Below are 14,176 nucleotides of genomic sequence, written 5' to 3'. Positions count from 1 at the left end.
TCCCCTGTACAAGGCAGTGGTAATAAAGCTTTTGTTAACCAGAGACCACCCATCTTGCCTCATATGCCTTTTTTCAAAGTCTCCCCCCGTAGACTTTGCAAATGAGGACAAGTGCCATGTCTGATTCATGTCTGTGTCCCAGTGCTTAACCCAAGGGAGAGCAACATTAGTAAATATTTGTGGTGATGATGTCTTAAAAAAAAAAACCCTGGTACCAGATTTGATTGTCATAATATTTAAACACATAGTGTTCCTCAAATGATTTCTTATCATACCCATTTTACAGATAGAAGAACTTAGTAGTGGCAGAGCTTAAAGTCAGGACTGCATGACCCCATTACCTTAAATCACTTTCTCACTGTGGGAGACAGTGGCTTTTTTTTTTTTTTTTTTTGTAATTTCAGCAGTGCTGGCAAGTGGCCAGGGCTACATGAAGGGCTTCAGGTGCTACTTTCACCTCTGCTGACTCCTTGACACTGCTGAGTCCAGGGAATCCTGCAGAGTGCACATCAGGCACATACTGGCCACACCACCCAGGTATAGACTTTGCAACATCAAAAGACAGAGGTGGGAGCAGATGGATGACAGTGGGATGCGTTATCATTCTCCCTGTGGTCAGAGGGGTGAAGAGACGGGAATGGCTGACTTAGAGGAGAAGCAGGAGCCTGAGCTCATCTCTCCCTGGGCTGGTAGAGGCTGGGAAATATCTTCTTTTAGGAAGGGGTCAGTTCGCTGGCTGAGAATTGGCTCAGACAGGGGCCTCGAAAGACCACCTTGGTGGGCAGCTGGTGAGCCAGTCTTGAATGAGTCACTTTAGCTTTCGTGGATTTACTTACTCTTCCTCAATGAGAGTGGGTAAATATGTGAGGGCACGTGCCGCACCTCTCCCCACACCTCCTTTCCACCTTTAGCTACTTGTTTTGGATAGAGAATAGTATGACATCATATGATCTGGGGGCTTCAGCAAGATCTTCTGGGAGAGGCTTCTCGAATTGGGTGATGTCAGGAAAAGAGCTTCCTGCAAGAGCACAGAATGGGCCTAGCTGACCTACACTGGGTCCTAACTGATTGTAGCACCCTTCTCAACTTCAGTGTTCTCATCTGTGAGATGAGAAAATAAACTTACACCTCACAGGCTTATTCTGAAATAAATAAGGAAAGGAAAATGCTCTAGAGATTGTAGTACACTACTCACTTCCAAAGAGTATTCTGTGGAACACTAGTGCTACAGGATTTTAACAAGGACAAGGGAGAAAGAGTCTGTCAAACAGGGTACTGCTAACTAACAACCAAATTAAACAGCTGGTTCTTAGTCAGCAGTGCGCCTTTCAGAAGGGAAAAGTGTATGCAGGATTCCCCAAATGGGACCACTTTTCACAGACAGAATGAACTTTGGAAGCACAAGACCAGACAGGAAGGATAATAGCTGACATTTACTGAGAGGTACTATATGCCAGGCACTGTTCCAAGCCCCTTTGCTCATAGTGTCTTGTTTAATCCTTAAAACATCCCATGAGAGGGTACTGCTCTTTCCATTTACAGATAAACTTGGCACAGAGAGGTTAGGTAAGTTACCCAAGATACACAGTCAGTAAGTTCAGAACTGGGATCCAAACACCAGGGTCTGGCTCCTGAGCTCACTTATTTAACAGCCACGCTCTAAAACAAGGTAATACTAGGACCTTATTTATGTATTACGCATTTATTCACTAATTCATCAAGTATTTGTGAAGTGCGTATCTATGTCCAGACACCAAACTGGACACTGGGGATACAGCTCTGAAGACAGTCACACTTCCTGTCCTCAGTGAGCATTTGGTCTAGTAGGGAACATAGTCAAGTACACAGATGGTTACAACAGAATATGATAAATACTGTAATTGGGAGATGCTTAAGGTGCCAAGGAAGCCCTTAGGAGGAATAACTGCCTCAAATTTAGGAAGAGTAATACTGGAGGAAGTGACTTCTAATCAGAGGCCTAAAATGAATTGGAGTTAGTCAGCTGAAGGCATGGAGAGGGAAAAGCGTTCCAGGCAGTGGAATAGTATTTGTAAAAGTTCAGAGGCAAGAAAGCTCATTAGGAAGGGCATGGTGAGAGATGAGACCTCAGAGATGAGCAGGGGTCTTCCTCACAGACATTCCTTATTAGCTAGACTATGATGCTGGTACTCTGCTGACATTTGTCCCTGAACCGAATAGCCCCAACTGTGTTCCCTGAGTTCATCTGCTTTTTATGGCAAACATCCAGTGTATACCTCTGTCATTGTCCTCACAAAACAGTGTTATAATTTGTCTGTTCCTGATTCTTGCATCAGACTGTTAATTTCTTAAAGTCAAGAATCATGTCTTACTCATTAGTGTCTCCAGAAGCTACTACTATGCATTGATGCTCAGTAAATGTTGTTTGTTGAATAAGTGATGTGTTTTCTTTGTAAAATGGATTATATCCTTCCTGCTTTTTTGAGCCAACTATCCCTTTTCCTCAGGTTCATCATTATATTCAACAGCTAATGTCCTGTGTGGCAGTTCAGTGATACCCTTAGGGGCTTTTGAGGTGCTGTATTCTGTGACTTCCTCTTTCAGCTTTTTATTGTGCTGTTCTTTTCCCTTCCTGCCTGGGCAGCCCTTGGTTTTAATCAGTCTGCTGGATTCTGAAGCCTCCTCCCCAGGCTTCTTGTTTGTTTCTCCTAATCTGCAGTGGGCTGGAAACAAGATCACTTACTATGATTTGATAAGACTATTTGTGACTAAGAGTTAGTCATTTCTGAGTTAGGTCCTAAAGGCGACCTATGGGGAAAATGCAGATGCATGTGGGACTTGTATGTTAGCTATTCAGAGGCCTTCTTCCTGTTCTTCTTGCTCCAGGAAAGGTCAGATAACACTCAGGGGTTGGGAGAGGTCATCAGTCTGGAGAGCCTCTGTGTGGTACAGAAGAACTGATCTACCATTAATTGACTAGACTACAAGAAAGTCTGTCTGTTCTTCAACTATACACTCCACCAACTTCATTCTAGCCAAACACTTGAAATGCTTCCACCTAAGCTCGCTTATCCTGGTGCTAGCTACAAACCTCAGACCGATCTTTATTAAGGCAAGTTCCAAGGAGAATGTGCTTGTACCTTCATTTGAGCAGAGAAAGAAGAGGGAGTGGGAACCAAGGCTAAGACCAAAATGTCTGGGCTCTGGGCTCTGATTCCCTTATTTGCAAAATTAAGTGACAACATGATATGATGTAAAGAAAGAGGACTTGGGGGTGCTGGTGGCTCAGTCAGTTAAGCCTCTGACTTCGGCTTACGTTGTGATCTCTCAGTTCATGAGTTCAAGCCCCACGTCGGGCTCTGCACTGACAGCGTGGAGCCTACTTGGGATTCTCTCTCTGCTCCTCCCCCATTTGTGTGCACTCGCTCTTGCTTGCTCTCTCTGTCTCTTAAAAAAATAAAATAGAAGAAAGAGGACTTGGATTAGACCTGGGTTTTAATCCTCACTCAACCACTCATTGACTATGTGACCTCTATACCTCAGTTTCCTCATCTGTAAAATGGAAATTATAATACCTACTACAGAAGTTAGTTAGAAGAATTAAATAGATTGTGTGAAGTGACCATTCCAGGCAAGAGTAGAAGGTCAGTAAGTGAAGTCTACTAGTATTAGGAAGAGATGTGACAGTCTTCTGGTTTGGGGGACTTTTAAATAGGAAGTCTAGTTTCACAAGAGGGGAATTGCATAGACTCCATTCCGTGACCACTTGGAAAAGAATGATTTAGAAATGGTATGGTGCTTTTAACTACCTAGGCAAGGTTACCTGTTGACTAAATTATACCCTTTATCCAATGAGAGTTAAGAGGAGCCTACCTTTGCAAGCCCTATGGGCTAGGGAAGAGGGTGTACAGGTAGGTAGACCCAAATTCTGCCCCCAACAAACTCAACTCAGGTGGAAACATAGACCGTAGCTCCAATAATTTCTCCATGAGGCAAAAAAGAAACCCTGTCCTCTATGCAGGATACTTACTGTTCTAAGTGGTCTCATTTCCCAAGGTGGGGCCCCAGAGGTGGGATAACCTTACAATTTATTGTCCAAACTGGGACTGTCCAGGACAGTAGGCATAAACCAGACCCATCCAGGGTACACTGGGACATCTGTGGTCACCCAGCCCAGAGGGTCCTGCAGAAGTGATGGAACTGGTTTTAGATTCTTTCCTATCAAATTAGAGGGAGTCATGAATACTAGCACTGGACCGAACCAAGGGTTTTTGGCTCTTTGACCACACGAAATACTTATCCTTCTTACCTTAAAAAAAATGTTCATAGTACATCATTAAAAGTGAAAAAAAAAAAGATAACAAAACTGCAATATAGTAAGCTCTAATATTATAGGACCTATATGCATGTACATATATAGAGAGATACATATATATGTGCTTTGTACGATTTATATGTAAGACACACACATACACACACACACATAAATATATATATATATATATATACACCATATATGTATATATACACACCAAATATATATATATATATACCATATATATATATATATATATATACCATATATATATATATATACACCAAAATATTAAATGTAGTTTCTTGAGTTGCTGAACTGTTGATGCCTTTTCTACTTTGTATTTTTCTGTGGTTTCAAATTTTTAATGGCTTTTTAAAAAAGTTCTTTCCAAAATACTATTAAATACTCACTAGATTGTAAAAATCTTCAGATTAGAGAGATGTATGGCTGTTATTAGCAGAACAGTCTCTTTCTCCCACCTGACTCCTCCATTAGCCTACCCCAACCTTCTTTATTCACCTGGATAGTTTCTCTTCACCCTTCAAGACTCTCATTTTTTGGGATACTCTCTTCATGCGCAAAGTGAGCTAAGCTCCCCTCTGCTTTCTATATCATCCTGTTATACCTCTAACATAGCATTTATCTCCGATAGCACTGTAAATATCTGTTTGTTGTCTGCCTCCTTCATTGGATTGAGTCAGGGATCATATCTGACTCTTTTCTGTGCACCCAAATGAATCCTAACACATAATAAATGTCAGTAAACATTTGTGGAATTAACTGGTTTTGCTTTACCACCTCTTGCCCTGCACAGATGGCCCAGCACTTAGTAGGTACATCATGTGTTTAGTAAGCAGGTACATGAGTGAGGGAGGAAAATAAAGAACCAAGAAAAAGGTGAGATTGGTGGCTCATGGCATTTGTTGCTAATGGAAGGGTTTGTGTTGCTGTCCCTCCAGTCCTGGTCACCCGAGAGGATGACTTCAACAACCGGCTGAACAACCGCGCCAGCTTCAAGGGCTGCACAGCCCTGCACTACGCTGTCCTTGCGGATGACTACCGCACAGTCAAGGAGCTGCTTGATGGAGGTGAGCGTGTGGGTGATGGGGGTGGGGGTTAGCAGGGAAAGAGTACCTGGCAACCTCTCTGCTCTGGAAATGCTTCCCCAGAGCTCTGTTATTCTTCCAGAGCTGGAAATGCCTCAAAGATGGCTGCACTTCATGAGAGTGGGTCTGGGCATGTGTGATTTGCCCTTCTGTGCCTGGAACATGTTCTTTTCCTATGTGTGTGTCGTATCGCACAGCATCTCCTTGTCTGCACACACTCCGAGTTTTGATTGTGACTCTCCCCATAAGTGTCCTCTCTTCTCCTCTGTGACCTCCAGAGCAGGGCTAGTGGAACAAGACAGGAGGTCTTCAAATCCCTACCAGTGCAGGTCTCAAAGATATCCTTCTTGATCCCATCCCCCCACCTCAGTCTAAATTAGGCCCTTTCCATTACTCTGGGTCATGGCACCCTGTTCTTTCCTGTAATTACTCTTGTCACAATCTGGAATTAGTTTAATGTGTTCAGTGGCCTTCTCCCTAACTTGACTCTGAACTTCCTAAAGGCAGGAACCATGACTAATTAGTCCCTAGTACCTAGTACAGTACATAGCATAAAGTAAGAACTCAATAAATCTTTGTTCAGGACTGAATACCCTCCCTTTGGAGAGCATTGGTTTAATTGGAAAGGCAGTATATGCCATCCCCAGACAGGCTGGACTCATTCTGTCTAGGTCTGGTACAGAGTTACCTGCCACCCTGCCAAATACTTCCCAAGCTGTCACTTTCCCTCCCACTTCCCCCTATCCCACTCTGGCCTCTTCTTGGGGTAGGGAAAGAAGCATCTTGCCAGGATGTGACATGGCCAGGCCTCTGAGTGAGTGTGGCACATGACTGCCTGTGTATGCCCTTGTTGCCACTTCTTGAGAGCCCAGGGACCCTCTCTTGGGCCAAGATCCTTCTCAGTGGTCATTCTTCATAGAGCCTGGGCTCAGGAAGGGGCCTCAGAAGTCCTCTAGGTCACCCTGATTGCCTGCTCCCTCTCCTCCTGGCAGGAATCTCTAAGAGCTCACAGGGTGGCATTTTCTTGGATCCTGGCAGGGACTGAGGGAACCCTACTTCTTCCCCAGGAGTCCATTCCATTTTAGTTCTTCTCTGACTGGTTGAAATATCTTTTTTAAAATACACTGTTATTTTCTTATCTATAATTGCTGCCAACTGTCCTCTGCAACCTAATCACTTTTTCAAAATCCAGTATTCAAAGAAATTCTTTCAGTCCTAGAGCCTTTGCCTCCCCAAGCTAATATTCCCAGATCATATTCTAGTCCTTGTCATGTGCTGGGCTGGAGGGATTTCCGGTAATCCCCAAACTCTGCCACCTCCTGTCAGCCACAGCCATGCTGGCTTAGAACCCAGGCCTGGCCCATCCCCCCAGCCTAGGCAGCAGAGTGTGCCTGGGCCTGGGACATGAACACTGTGAAGCATAGGACTGCTCATGGATGTGGTGACAGTGCAGGGGTGTCTGCGGATGGGATGACTGATGCTTTCAGAGCAAGAATTCACTGCTCTCAGAAACAGAGACTTAGAAAACGTCTCAAGCAAGATGCTACTCACTTTGTCCTTTGGAAAGATCTCAGGCAAGACATTTGTAGCTAAGAATTGGAGCATTCACCATGGGGCTTCTCTCTGCCGTGCCTTAAAAATCAATCAATACTCCCAGCCATTGTCCAGTGGTTTACATTCCCTGCTTCCCCTCAGCCCCCAAACAGGGAATTCACTCTAAAGAGACACCCTCTCCCCAGTCTTCCAGATCGAACACCTTTGAAATGAAGATGCACGGGCCTTTTATGAAGCACTCCCCACCCTACCCCTCCAGGCCAAGGCTGGTCCTTTGAGCCGTTCCAGGGGCATGGTTCCTGCCTGTTGACTTGGAACAGATGCCCTTAGCCCCCAACTTTACAGTTGGCCCACCTGCCTTTTTACCCAGCATCTAGTTACACCCCCTGCCCTAGTCTCCCAGCCTCAAGGGCCAAAACCATTAACCCACTTATTTCTCCTTTCCCAACCTGAACAAGTGGCCGTCACTCAAGGCCTGCAGGCCTGCCAACTTCTAACCTCCCTCCCCCCTTGACCTCTGTTGGTCTGCCTGTATGTGTGACCAGCCAACCGAGAGGCAAGATCCTGCTCCCTTGTCCTAGAGGCTATTGCCAGTCACATTTCCAAAGTCTTCTGACCTTAGGTGACCTCTTCCAAAGGGTTTCAGGGAAGGCAGCAGGGCCTGTATTTGCCACTGGCTTTGCTGCAGCAACTTAGAGGGAGGCTCTCTGTGAGATCCAAGGCAGGCATAGGCACAGGGCAGCCTGTGCTCACGAGATCCACACAGAACCCTTGTCTTTGAAATTACTTCATCCATAGGGATTTGGGGCCCCCAGATTGTAGAGGGTTAGAGCTAGAGTAAGCAGCCGCTCTTGCCCTCTGGCCAGCGGTCCCCATGTGAGAGCTGGGAGGTGGTCCAGGCAGCAGCATCAGTCTGTTAATGTGGTAAGTTCTCTGACCCCTTTAGAGGCATGGTCACTTCAGGAAAGTGTCTGAGGAAGGACACCTCAGACTTCAGAGTCAGGCCAACCTGGTTTGAATCCCACTTCCCTCACCTACTAGCTGTATTGCCTTGGACATGTCAACTTAACTCTCTAGGCCTGCTTTCTTGTCTGTCAAATAATACCTGGGAAGTACCACAGGGGTTAGGTGAGGACCAGTGATAATGTCTGTAAAATCCACGATATGTGGAAGGTGCACCATGATTGTATAGAGAAGTCAGGCTCTTCCTCTGACAGTTCTAATCCTTCTTATTTCCTCCCCATGCTAAACCTCTGTTCCTGCCTAAAGGCTTCTTAATTCTGTCTCTGCCACAACTTATTTAAAACACCCTTGTGTTCCCTCTCTTCTCATCTAGACCCTTGGGCTCTTCAAGGTCTCCCTTTCTCAGGAAGCTTCTTCTGATGTTCTGGTCCATTCTGATTGCACCACCTCTGAACTCTTGCAGGGTTGGGCTGGGTGCTTAGCATGGGCTATGTCTTCATCTTTAGGAGGTCCTGTAACATAGTGAAAAGAACACAAACTTGGGAGTCTGACAGACCTGGTTTTTTTTTTTTCTTTTTTTGTTTTTTTTTAACGTTTATTTATTTTTGAGACAGAGAGAGACAGAGCATGAACAGGGGAGGGGCAGAGAGAGAGGGAGACACAGAATCTGAAACAGGATCCAGGCTCCGAGCTGTCAGTACAGAGCCCGACACAGGGCTTGAACTCACGGACCGTGAGATCATGACCTGAGCTGAAGTTGGACGCTTAACCGACCGAGCCACCCAGGTGCCCCGACAGACCTGGTTTTAAATCTCAGCTCTGCATTGTCAGTGTGGGCTAGGTAGTTGTCATCTCTGAGGCCATGGACTTCAGGGCATCCTAAGATGGATCAGGCAGATTGACCCTGACCCTGAGAGACTCTCAGACTGGTAGAGGAGATAGATATGGAAACAGGCAGTGACAGCTGGGTGGGTGTCTGGCTGGGAGCTGGAGGACAGGGGCTCTAGGAACAAAAGGAGGAAATACCTACCTCTGCTTAGTGAGCAGGGAGGTGGAGTCAGTTACAGAAAGCTTGGGAGGAGGGGGCAGGGGTTGTGCTTAAGTCCTATCAGGAAGGATAATGAAAGTTTGCCAGACAGCTTTGCGTGGACGGTACTGAGTTCTGAATTCACGGGTAGCAATTCTCTATTCTTGAGCTCCATACAAAAGTGGAAATCTTTGTGGTTTTCATTCTGTAAACATGCTGCTTCTGCCTGTAGTGTTGGCTTATGAACAGGAAAGCTCTGCCTCTGCTCTTGACTGCCAAGTACAAGAAAAGGTTGGAGGGACGCAGGGAGGGAGAGACAGGATGACTGGGATGAGGAATAATTGGGGAAGGTAGGGAGCCGCCTCCCTCAAGCCCCTGGAGCTGACTCATCCCAGTATTTCTAGGGCAGTTAAGGGTTTTTGCAGCTATTTCCTCTGAGGGATGTGATCCCATGGCCAAATCCATCTTCCTAAGACATACCTCCAGTCATGGCAGCCTTTCTCAACTAGGATTCCTCCAGAGAATTGAGCCCTAATGCTCTAAGGCATCCACAGTACACAGGGAATAACTCCTCTCCCAGGCAGCTGAAATGGTACAAGTTATCCACCACCATTCATGGGAGAATTGAGAAAATCATTACTGAGATAATTTCCTATGTGTGGTTCAGAGGAGAAACCCAGTTGAAGAAAGCTGCAAGGAAAGAACACGAACTGTGAAGTCAGGATCTCAATGCCAGCCCTGCCACCAAATAGTGTGTGGTCCTGGGCAAGCTCCCGACTGCTCTGAGGTTGTCTTTCCTCTTCTGGAAATGGGAGTATGCCACCTGGTGTCTGTGGTTTTCTCAGACTTAGGGCATGTGTAGGTTCTACAAAGTAGGCACTTTATAGATGGTCTTGTATTACTTACTTCAAAAATACTCAGTGCTTACTTGTTAAAAAATAAATACAAAATAAAAAAAGAATCCTATCCATCCTAACTTTTTTTTTTTTTTTTAATGCTTATTATTTTTGAGAGAGAGAGAGACAGAGACCAAGCAGGGAAGGGGCAGAGAGAGAGGGAGGCACAGAATCCGAAGCAGGTTCCAGGCTACGAGCTGTCAGCACAGAGCCCGACGCAGGGCTCGAACCCAGAGACTGTGAGATCATGACTTGAGCCATAGTCAGCCACCCAACCAACTGAGCCACCCAGGCGCCCCTACTCATCCTAACTTTTTAACCTGGTTGTTCTAGTCATGAACCTCACCTAACTTTTTTCCCCACTGCTACCGTAATATCCAGCTATACAATAATGTCGCTTCAGTGTTCCCACCTTGGTGCCTTTACTCATGCAGGTCTTCTGCCAGTCGGTCCCCATCTTGAATGCCACCTCCCTTCTGAACTCTTCCCTGCTCCCTGGGATTTGGGTCCAGTCCCCATTACTAGATTGAGGTAGATTGAGGACAAGGACTGTGTCTTATTTGCCCCTCCCTCCTTTGCCACAGTGCTCTCTGCACATAGTTTAGCACATGTCTAGATGCACTGATCATCTCTAAAGCCACTGTAGACTTTCTGTTTGGAGATGTACTCTTGCTTCCTGGCCCACTTGTTCTTAGTGTCAGCATGTATCTGGTTTTTTGGAGCTTCACATATGAGCAGCCTCTTTGCAGCTACGTTTGTAGTCACAGTACCTACCACTGCCTTTTCAGTGCTCATCCCCTCAGAAACACTTGGCCTTTATGAAACCTAATAGCACTTTCCCTGGGGCTTCCCTTAGCCTCTTTTACCTACTTTCATGGCTCTTCCTTGTCCTTCTCTCCAAGTGTGCAGCTCAGTCGTCAGTGTTAACCAGCCATCATCAAATGAGTCAAATTCCCCACCATCTCTGCCTAAGGCAAAGAGCCTTTCCAGTGCTGACATCTTCCCTTTAACAGCCTGTTAGTTTGTTTTTGGGGCTGGAAACTTAGAGTTCCATTTCTTGTTCCACTTCACTGTCTGTCCATCTGGCTGTACTGCCAGATGCTGAGGGAGTCGGCTTTGCCTCAGGCTGTCCTCTGGAAACTTCACCCTCTGATTCTTGCCAGCAGTGCAGAGAAGGGGAATGAGCACTGGGCTGAAGATCAGATATTCAGGCTCTGCCACCAGCCAATCCTTTCTCCTTTAGGCAAATCCTTTCTTCTCCTCAGTAAAACAGAGAAGTTGGAGTAGCTGATCCCACGGACCCCTTCGAGCGAGCTTCAGCATCCTATATAACCCCTAGGCAAGTCATTTCATTCATTTTGTAAACACTTACTGAGTACCTCTCCTGTCATAGGCCCTACCCTAGGCACCTGGGAAATAAAGATGATCCAGACGTGGTCTTTGCCCTTAAGGAACTCATAGTTCAGAGAGGAAATCAGACATTTTAACAAAGACTTGCCATCGGGTATATTAATGGAGATATATAGGAGGTACTGAGGGATCACCAAGAAAAGACCTTTTCTGTCTCTGGGGAGGGCAGGGAAAGCATGGTGTAGGGAATGGTGTCTGCACTAAGTCTTACAGGATGAATACAAGTTTACCAGGTAGATGAGGGAGAAAGGCAGAGGGAACAACATGTCCAGAGGCATGGAGTTTGAAGCAGTATGCTGTATTTAGGACATTTCAGGTAGTTCAGAAGAGCTGAATTTATAGGGTATGGATAGAAGGCTCAGAAGTCAAGAATGAAAAGCAGGAGCCGATAAGGGAGGCCTATACCAAGATCTGCTAAAGAAATTGGACTTTATCTTTCAGTGGGAAAGCATTAAAATTTAGGAGAGGGAAGGATTGGATTTATGTTAATGTGAAAAATCACTTAGGAGTTTCAGAAATGTTTATCAGTAATCAAATGGATAAATTCAAATTAAATAAATTATGAAATGTTCACACAATGGAATAATCAAATGAATGAATGAATGAATGAATGAATGAATGGAATGAGTGAATGAACAAACAAATGAACGAACGAACGGTTTCTTTCTCTGTACAACAACACAAATGAGTCTCACAAACCTAACATTCTGGACACAAGCCAGACATGAAAGAGTACTTACTATGTGACTGCAATTATATAGAGTTCAAAATAGACAAAAGTAGCCAATGGTGTAAGAAGTGAAGGTAGTAGTTACCCTCAAGCGGGCAGATAGTTACTGGGCACCAGGGGGCTTCTGGGATATGTAATGTTCTATTTCTTTATCTACATGCTGGTTGTGCAGGTGTATCCACCTTGATGAGATTTCTTTGAGCTATACCTTTATGTATTTTTTTAACTTTTCTGTGTATATGTTATACTTGAGAGAAAGGTTAAAGAAAATGGAGAAACATGGATGAGAAGAGGGCATGATTGGAAAAAGGGAAAATACTTCGTTTAAAAGCTACTGAAATTTTCTAGGTGAGGCCTAACCCAAGATAGTTGAAGAGAGAGAAGACTGATCCCAGAAAGAGTGAGGAGTAGGATCAGACAGTGAGAGGGGAGGAGGAGTCAAGATGAGGTCCGAGTTCTAGGTTGGTTGCCTGAATAGATGGCATGTACCTGCACTGAGATAAAAAATATAGGACTGGAGTGGCTCCTGGGTGGCTCAGTCGGTTAAGCATCTGACTTTGGCCAAGGTCATGATCTCGTCGTTCCCAAGCTCAAGCCCCACATTCGAGCTGTGCTGACAGCTCAGAGCCTGGAGCCTGTTTCAGATTCTGTGTCTCCCTCTCTCTCTCTGTCCTTCCCCCTCTTGAGTTCTCTCACTCTCTCTCTCAAAAATAAATAAACATTAAAAAAAGAAAAAGAAAGAAAAAAAAATACAGGACTGGAGGTACAGGGGAATGACCAGTGCTATTTTTTTTTTTTTTTTTTGGGACAGAGAGAGACAGAGCATGAACGGGGGAGGGGCAGAGAGAGAGGGAGACACAGAATCGGAAACAGGCTCCAGGCTCCGAGCCATCAGCCCAGAGCCCGACGCGGGGCTCGAACTCACGGACCGCGAGATCGTGACCTGGCTGAAGTCGGACGCTTAACCGACTGCGCCACCCAGGCGCCCCTCAGTGCTATTTTGAATGTTTACTTCTTCCCTCCCTTTTCCCTCTCACTTTTAGGTTCTGAGGTCCAGTGTTCTAATGATTCCATTGCTGCTTTCTCCCTTCTTTGCACTCATCTGATGAAACACTAACTGTAGTTTGTTGTTTGTTTTTTTAAAATCTTTATTTATTTTTGAGAGAGAGAGACAGAGCATGAGTGGGGGAAGGACAGAGAGAGAGGGAGACACAGAATCGGAAGCAGGCTCCAGGCTCTGAGCTGTCAGCAGAGAGTCCGACGTGGGGCTCAAACTCACGAACCGTGAGATCATGACCTGAGCCGAAGTCAGATGCTCAACTGACAGAGCCACCCAGGCGCCCCAACACTAACCGTAGTTAAACCCAATTTCTCTTCACTTCGTGTCTGAATCTGAAGAGCTGAATATTGCTGGGGGAAAGAAAAAATCATACAATCATGCTAACTGGACTCACTTCACATTTATGACCATAAATCCCAGACACTCAGCACTGCCAGCTGCCCCACTGTACTTGTGATTAAAATCACCATCTTATTTTGGACCAGGACACCTTTTTTATGCCTTCTTTCTCCTCAGACCTCCAGTCCTCTCCTTTAGCTCCCAAGCAAATGATCCCACCTCCTGCTTACTATAGAAAATACATTATAGTTCGAAGGGAACTACCTCATCTTCCCACCGCTTCCACTAGCCTACCACATCTGTACTTGAATGCTGCCTTCCTTCCTCTGCAGTTCCTAAGACCAGCCCTGCATTTGGGCTCAGGCTCCTATTTTCAAGGTCTTTGCGCCTCTGGGTATCCCTTATCTCTCCTGTATTAGCCGTGTTCCCCTCTCTGCTGGCTGATTCCAGTCAGCACAAAAACATGCCCTCGTTATCACCCATCTTAAATAAAGCAAACTAAAAGTTTCCTGGGATCTCCCTCCAGCTGCCACCTCATTTCTCTATATCCCTTCATGGTAAAAGTCCTGATTATGTCCCTACCCACATAATCCACTCCCCCAACTCCTGTTTTTTCCTCTGTCTCAGTGTCACCCTGGCCAAAATATTCATCTATTTTTCTCCCAAAATTGGCATGTCAGGGCTTCCCCATCTCAATAAATGATACCATCATCTGTGTAGTTTTCAGGCCCCAAATCCTGGTGTCATCCTTGAATTCTCTTTTTCCCTTACATTCCCTGTCAGGTCCTTCAATA

The 14,176-nt window shown here is 45.4% G+C and overlaps 1 protein-coding gene across 2 annotated transcripts in view; it reads left to right on the top strand.

The window, feature by feature from the left end:
• Positions 1–14,176, top strand: part of CLPB (caseinolytic mitochondrial matrix peptidase chaperone subunit B) — a 142,232-nt gene that overhangs the window by 66,579 nt on the left and 61,477 nt on the right. For both annotated transcript variants that reach the window (XM_019449704.2, XM_019449705.2), the window contains one exon: positions 5,257–5,385. In XM_019449704.2, the coding sequence (XP_019305249.1) occupies positions 5,257–5,385 (129 nt within the window). The remainder of the gene's footprint in view (positions 1–5,256; positions 5,386–14,176) is intronic.

Source organism: Panthera pardus, unplaced genomic scaffold (assembly GCF_024362965.1).
Source record: "Panthera pardus isolate Hobbes unplaced genomic scaffold, ASM2436296v1 HiC_scaffold_12, whole genome shotgun sequence".
Lineage (NCBI taxonomy): Eukaryota > Metazoa > Chordata > Mammalia > Carnivora > Felidae > Panthera > Panthera pardus.
This window is presented reverse-complemented; position numbering and strand designations above follow the sequence as displayed.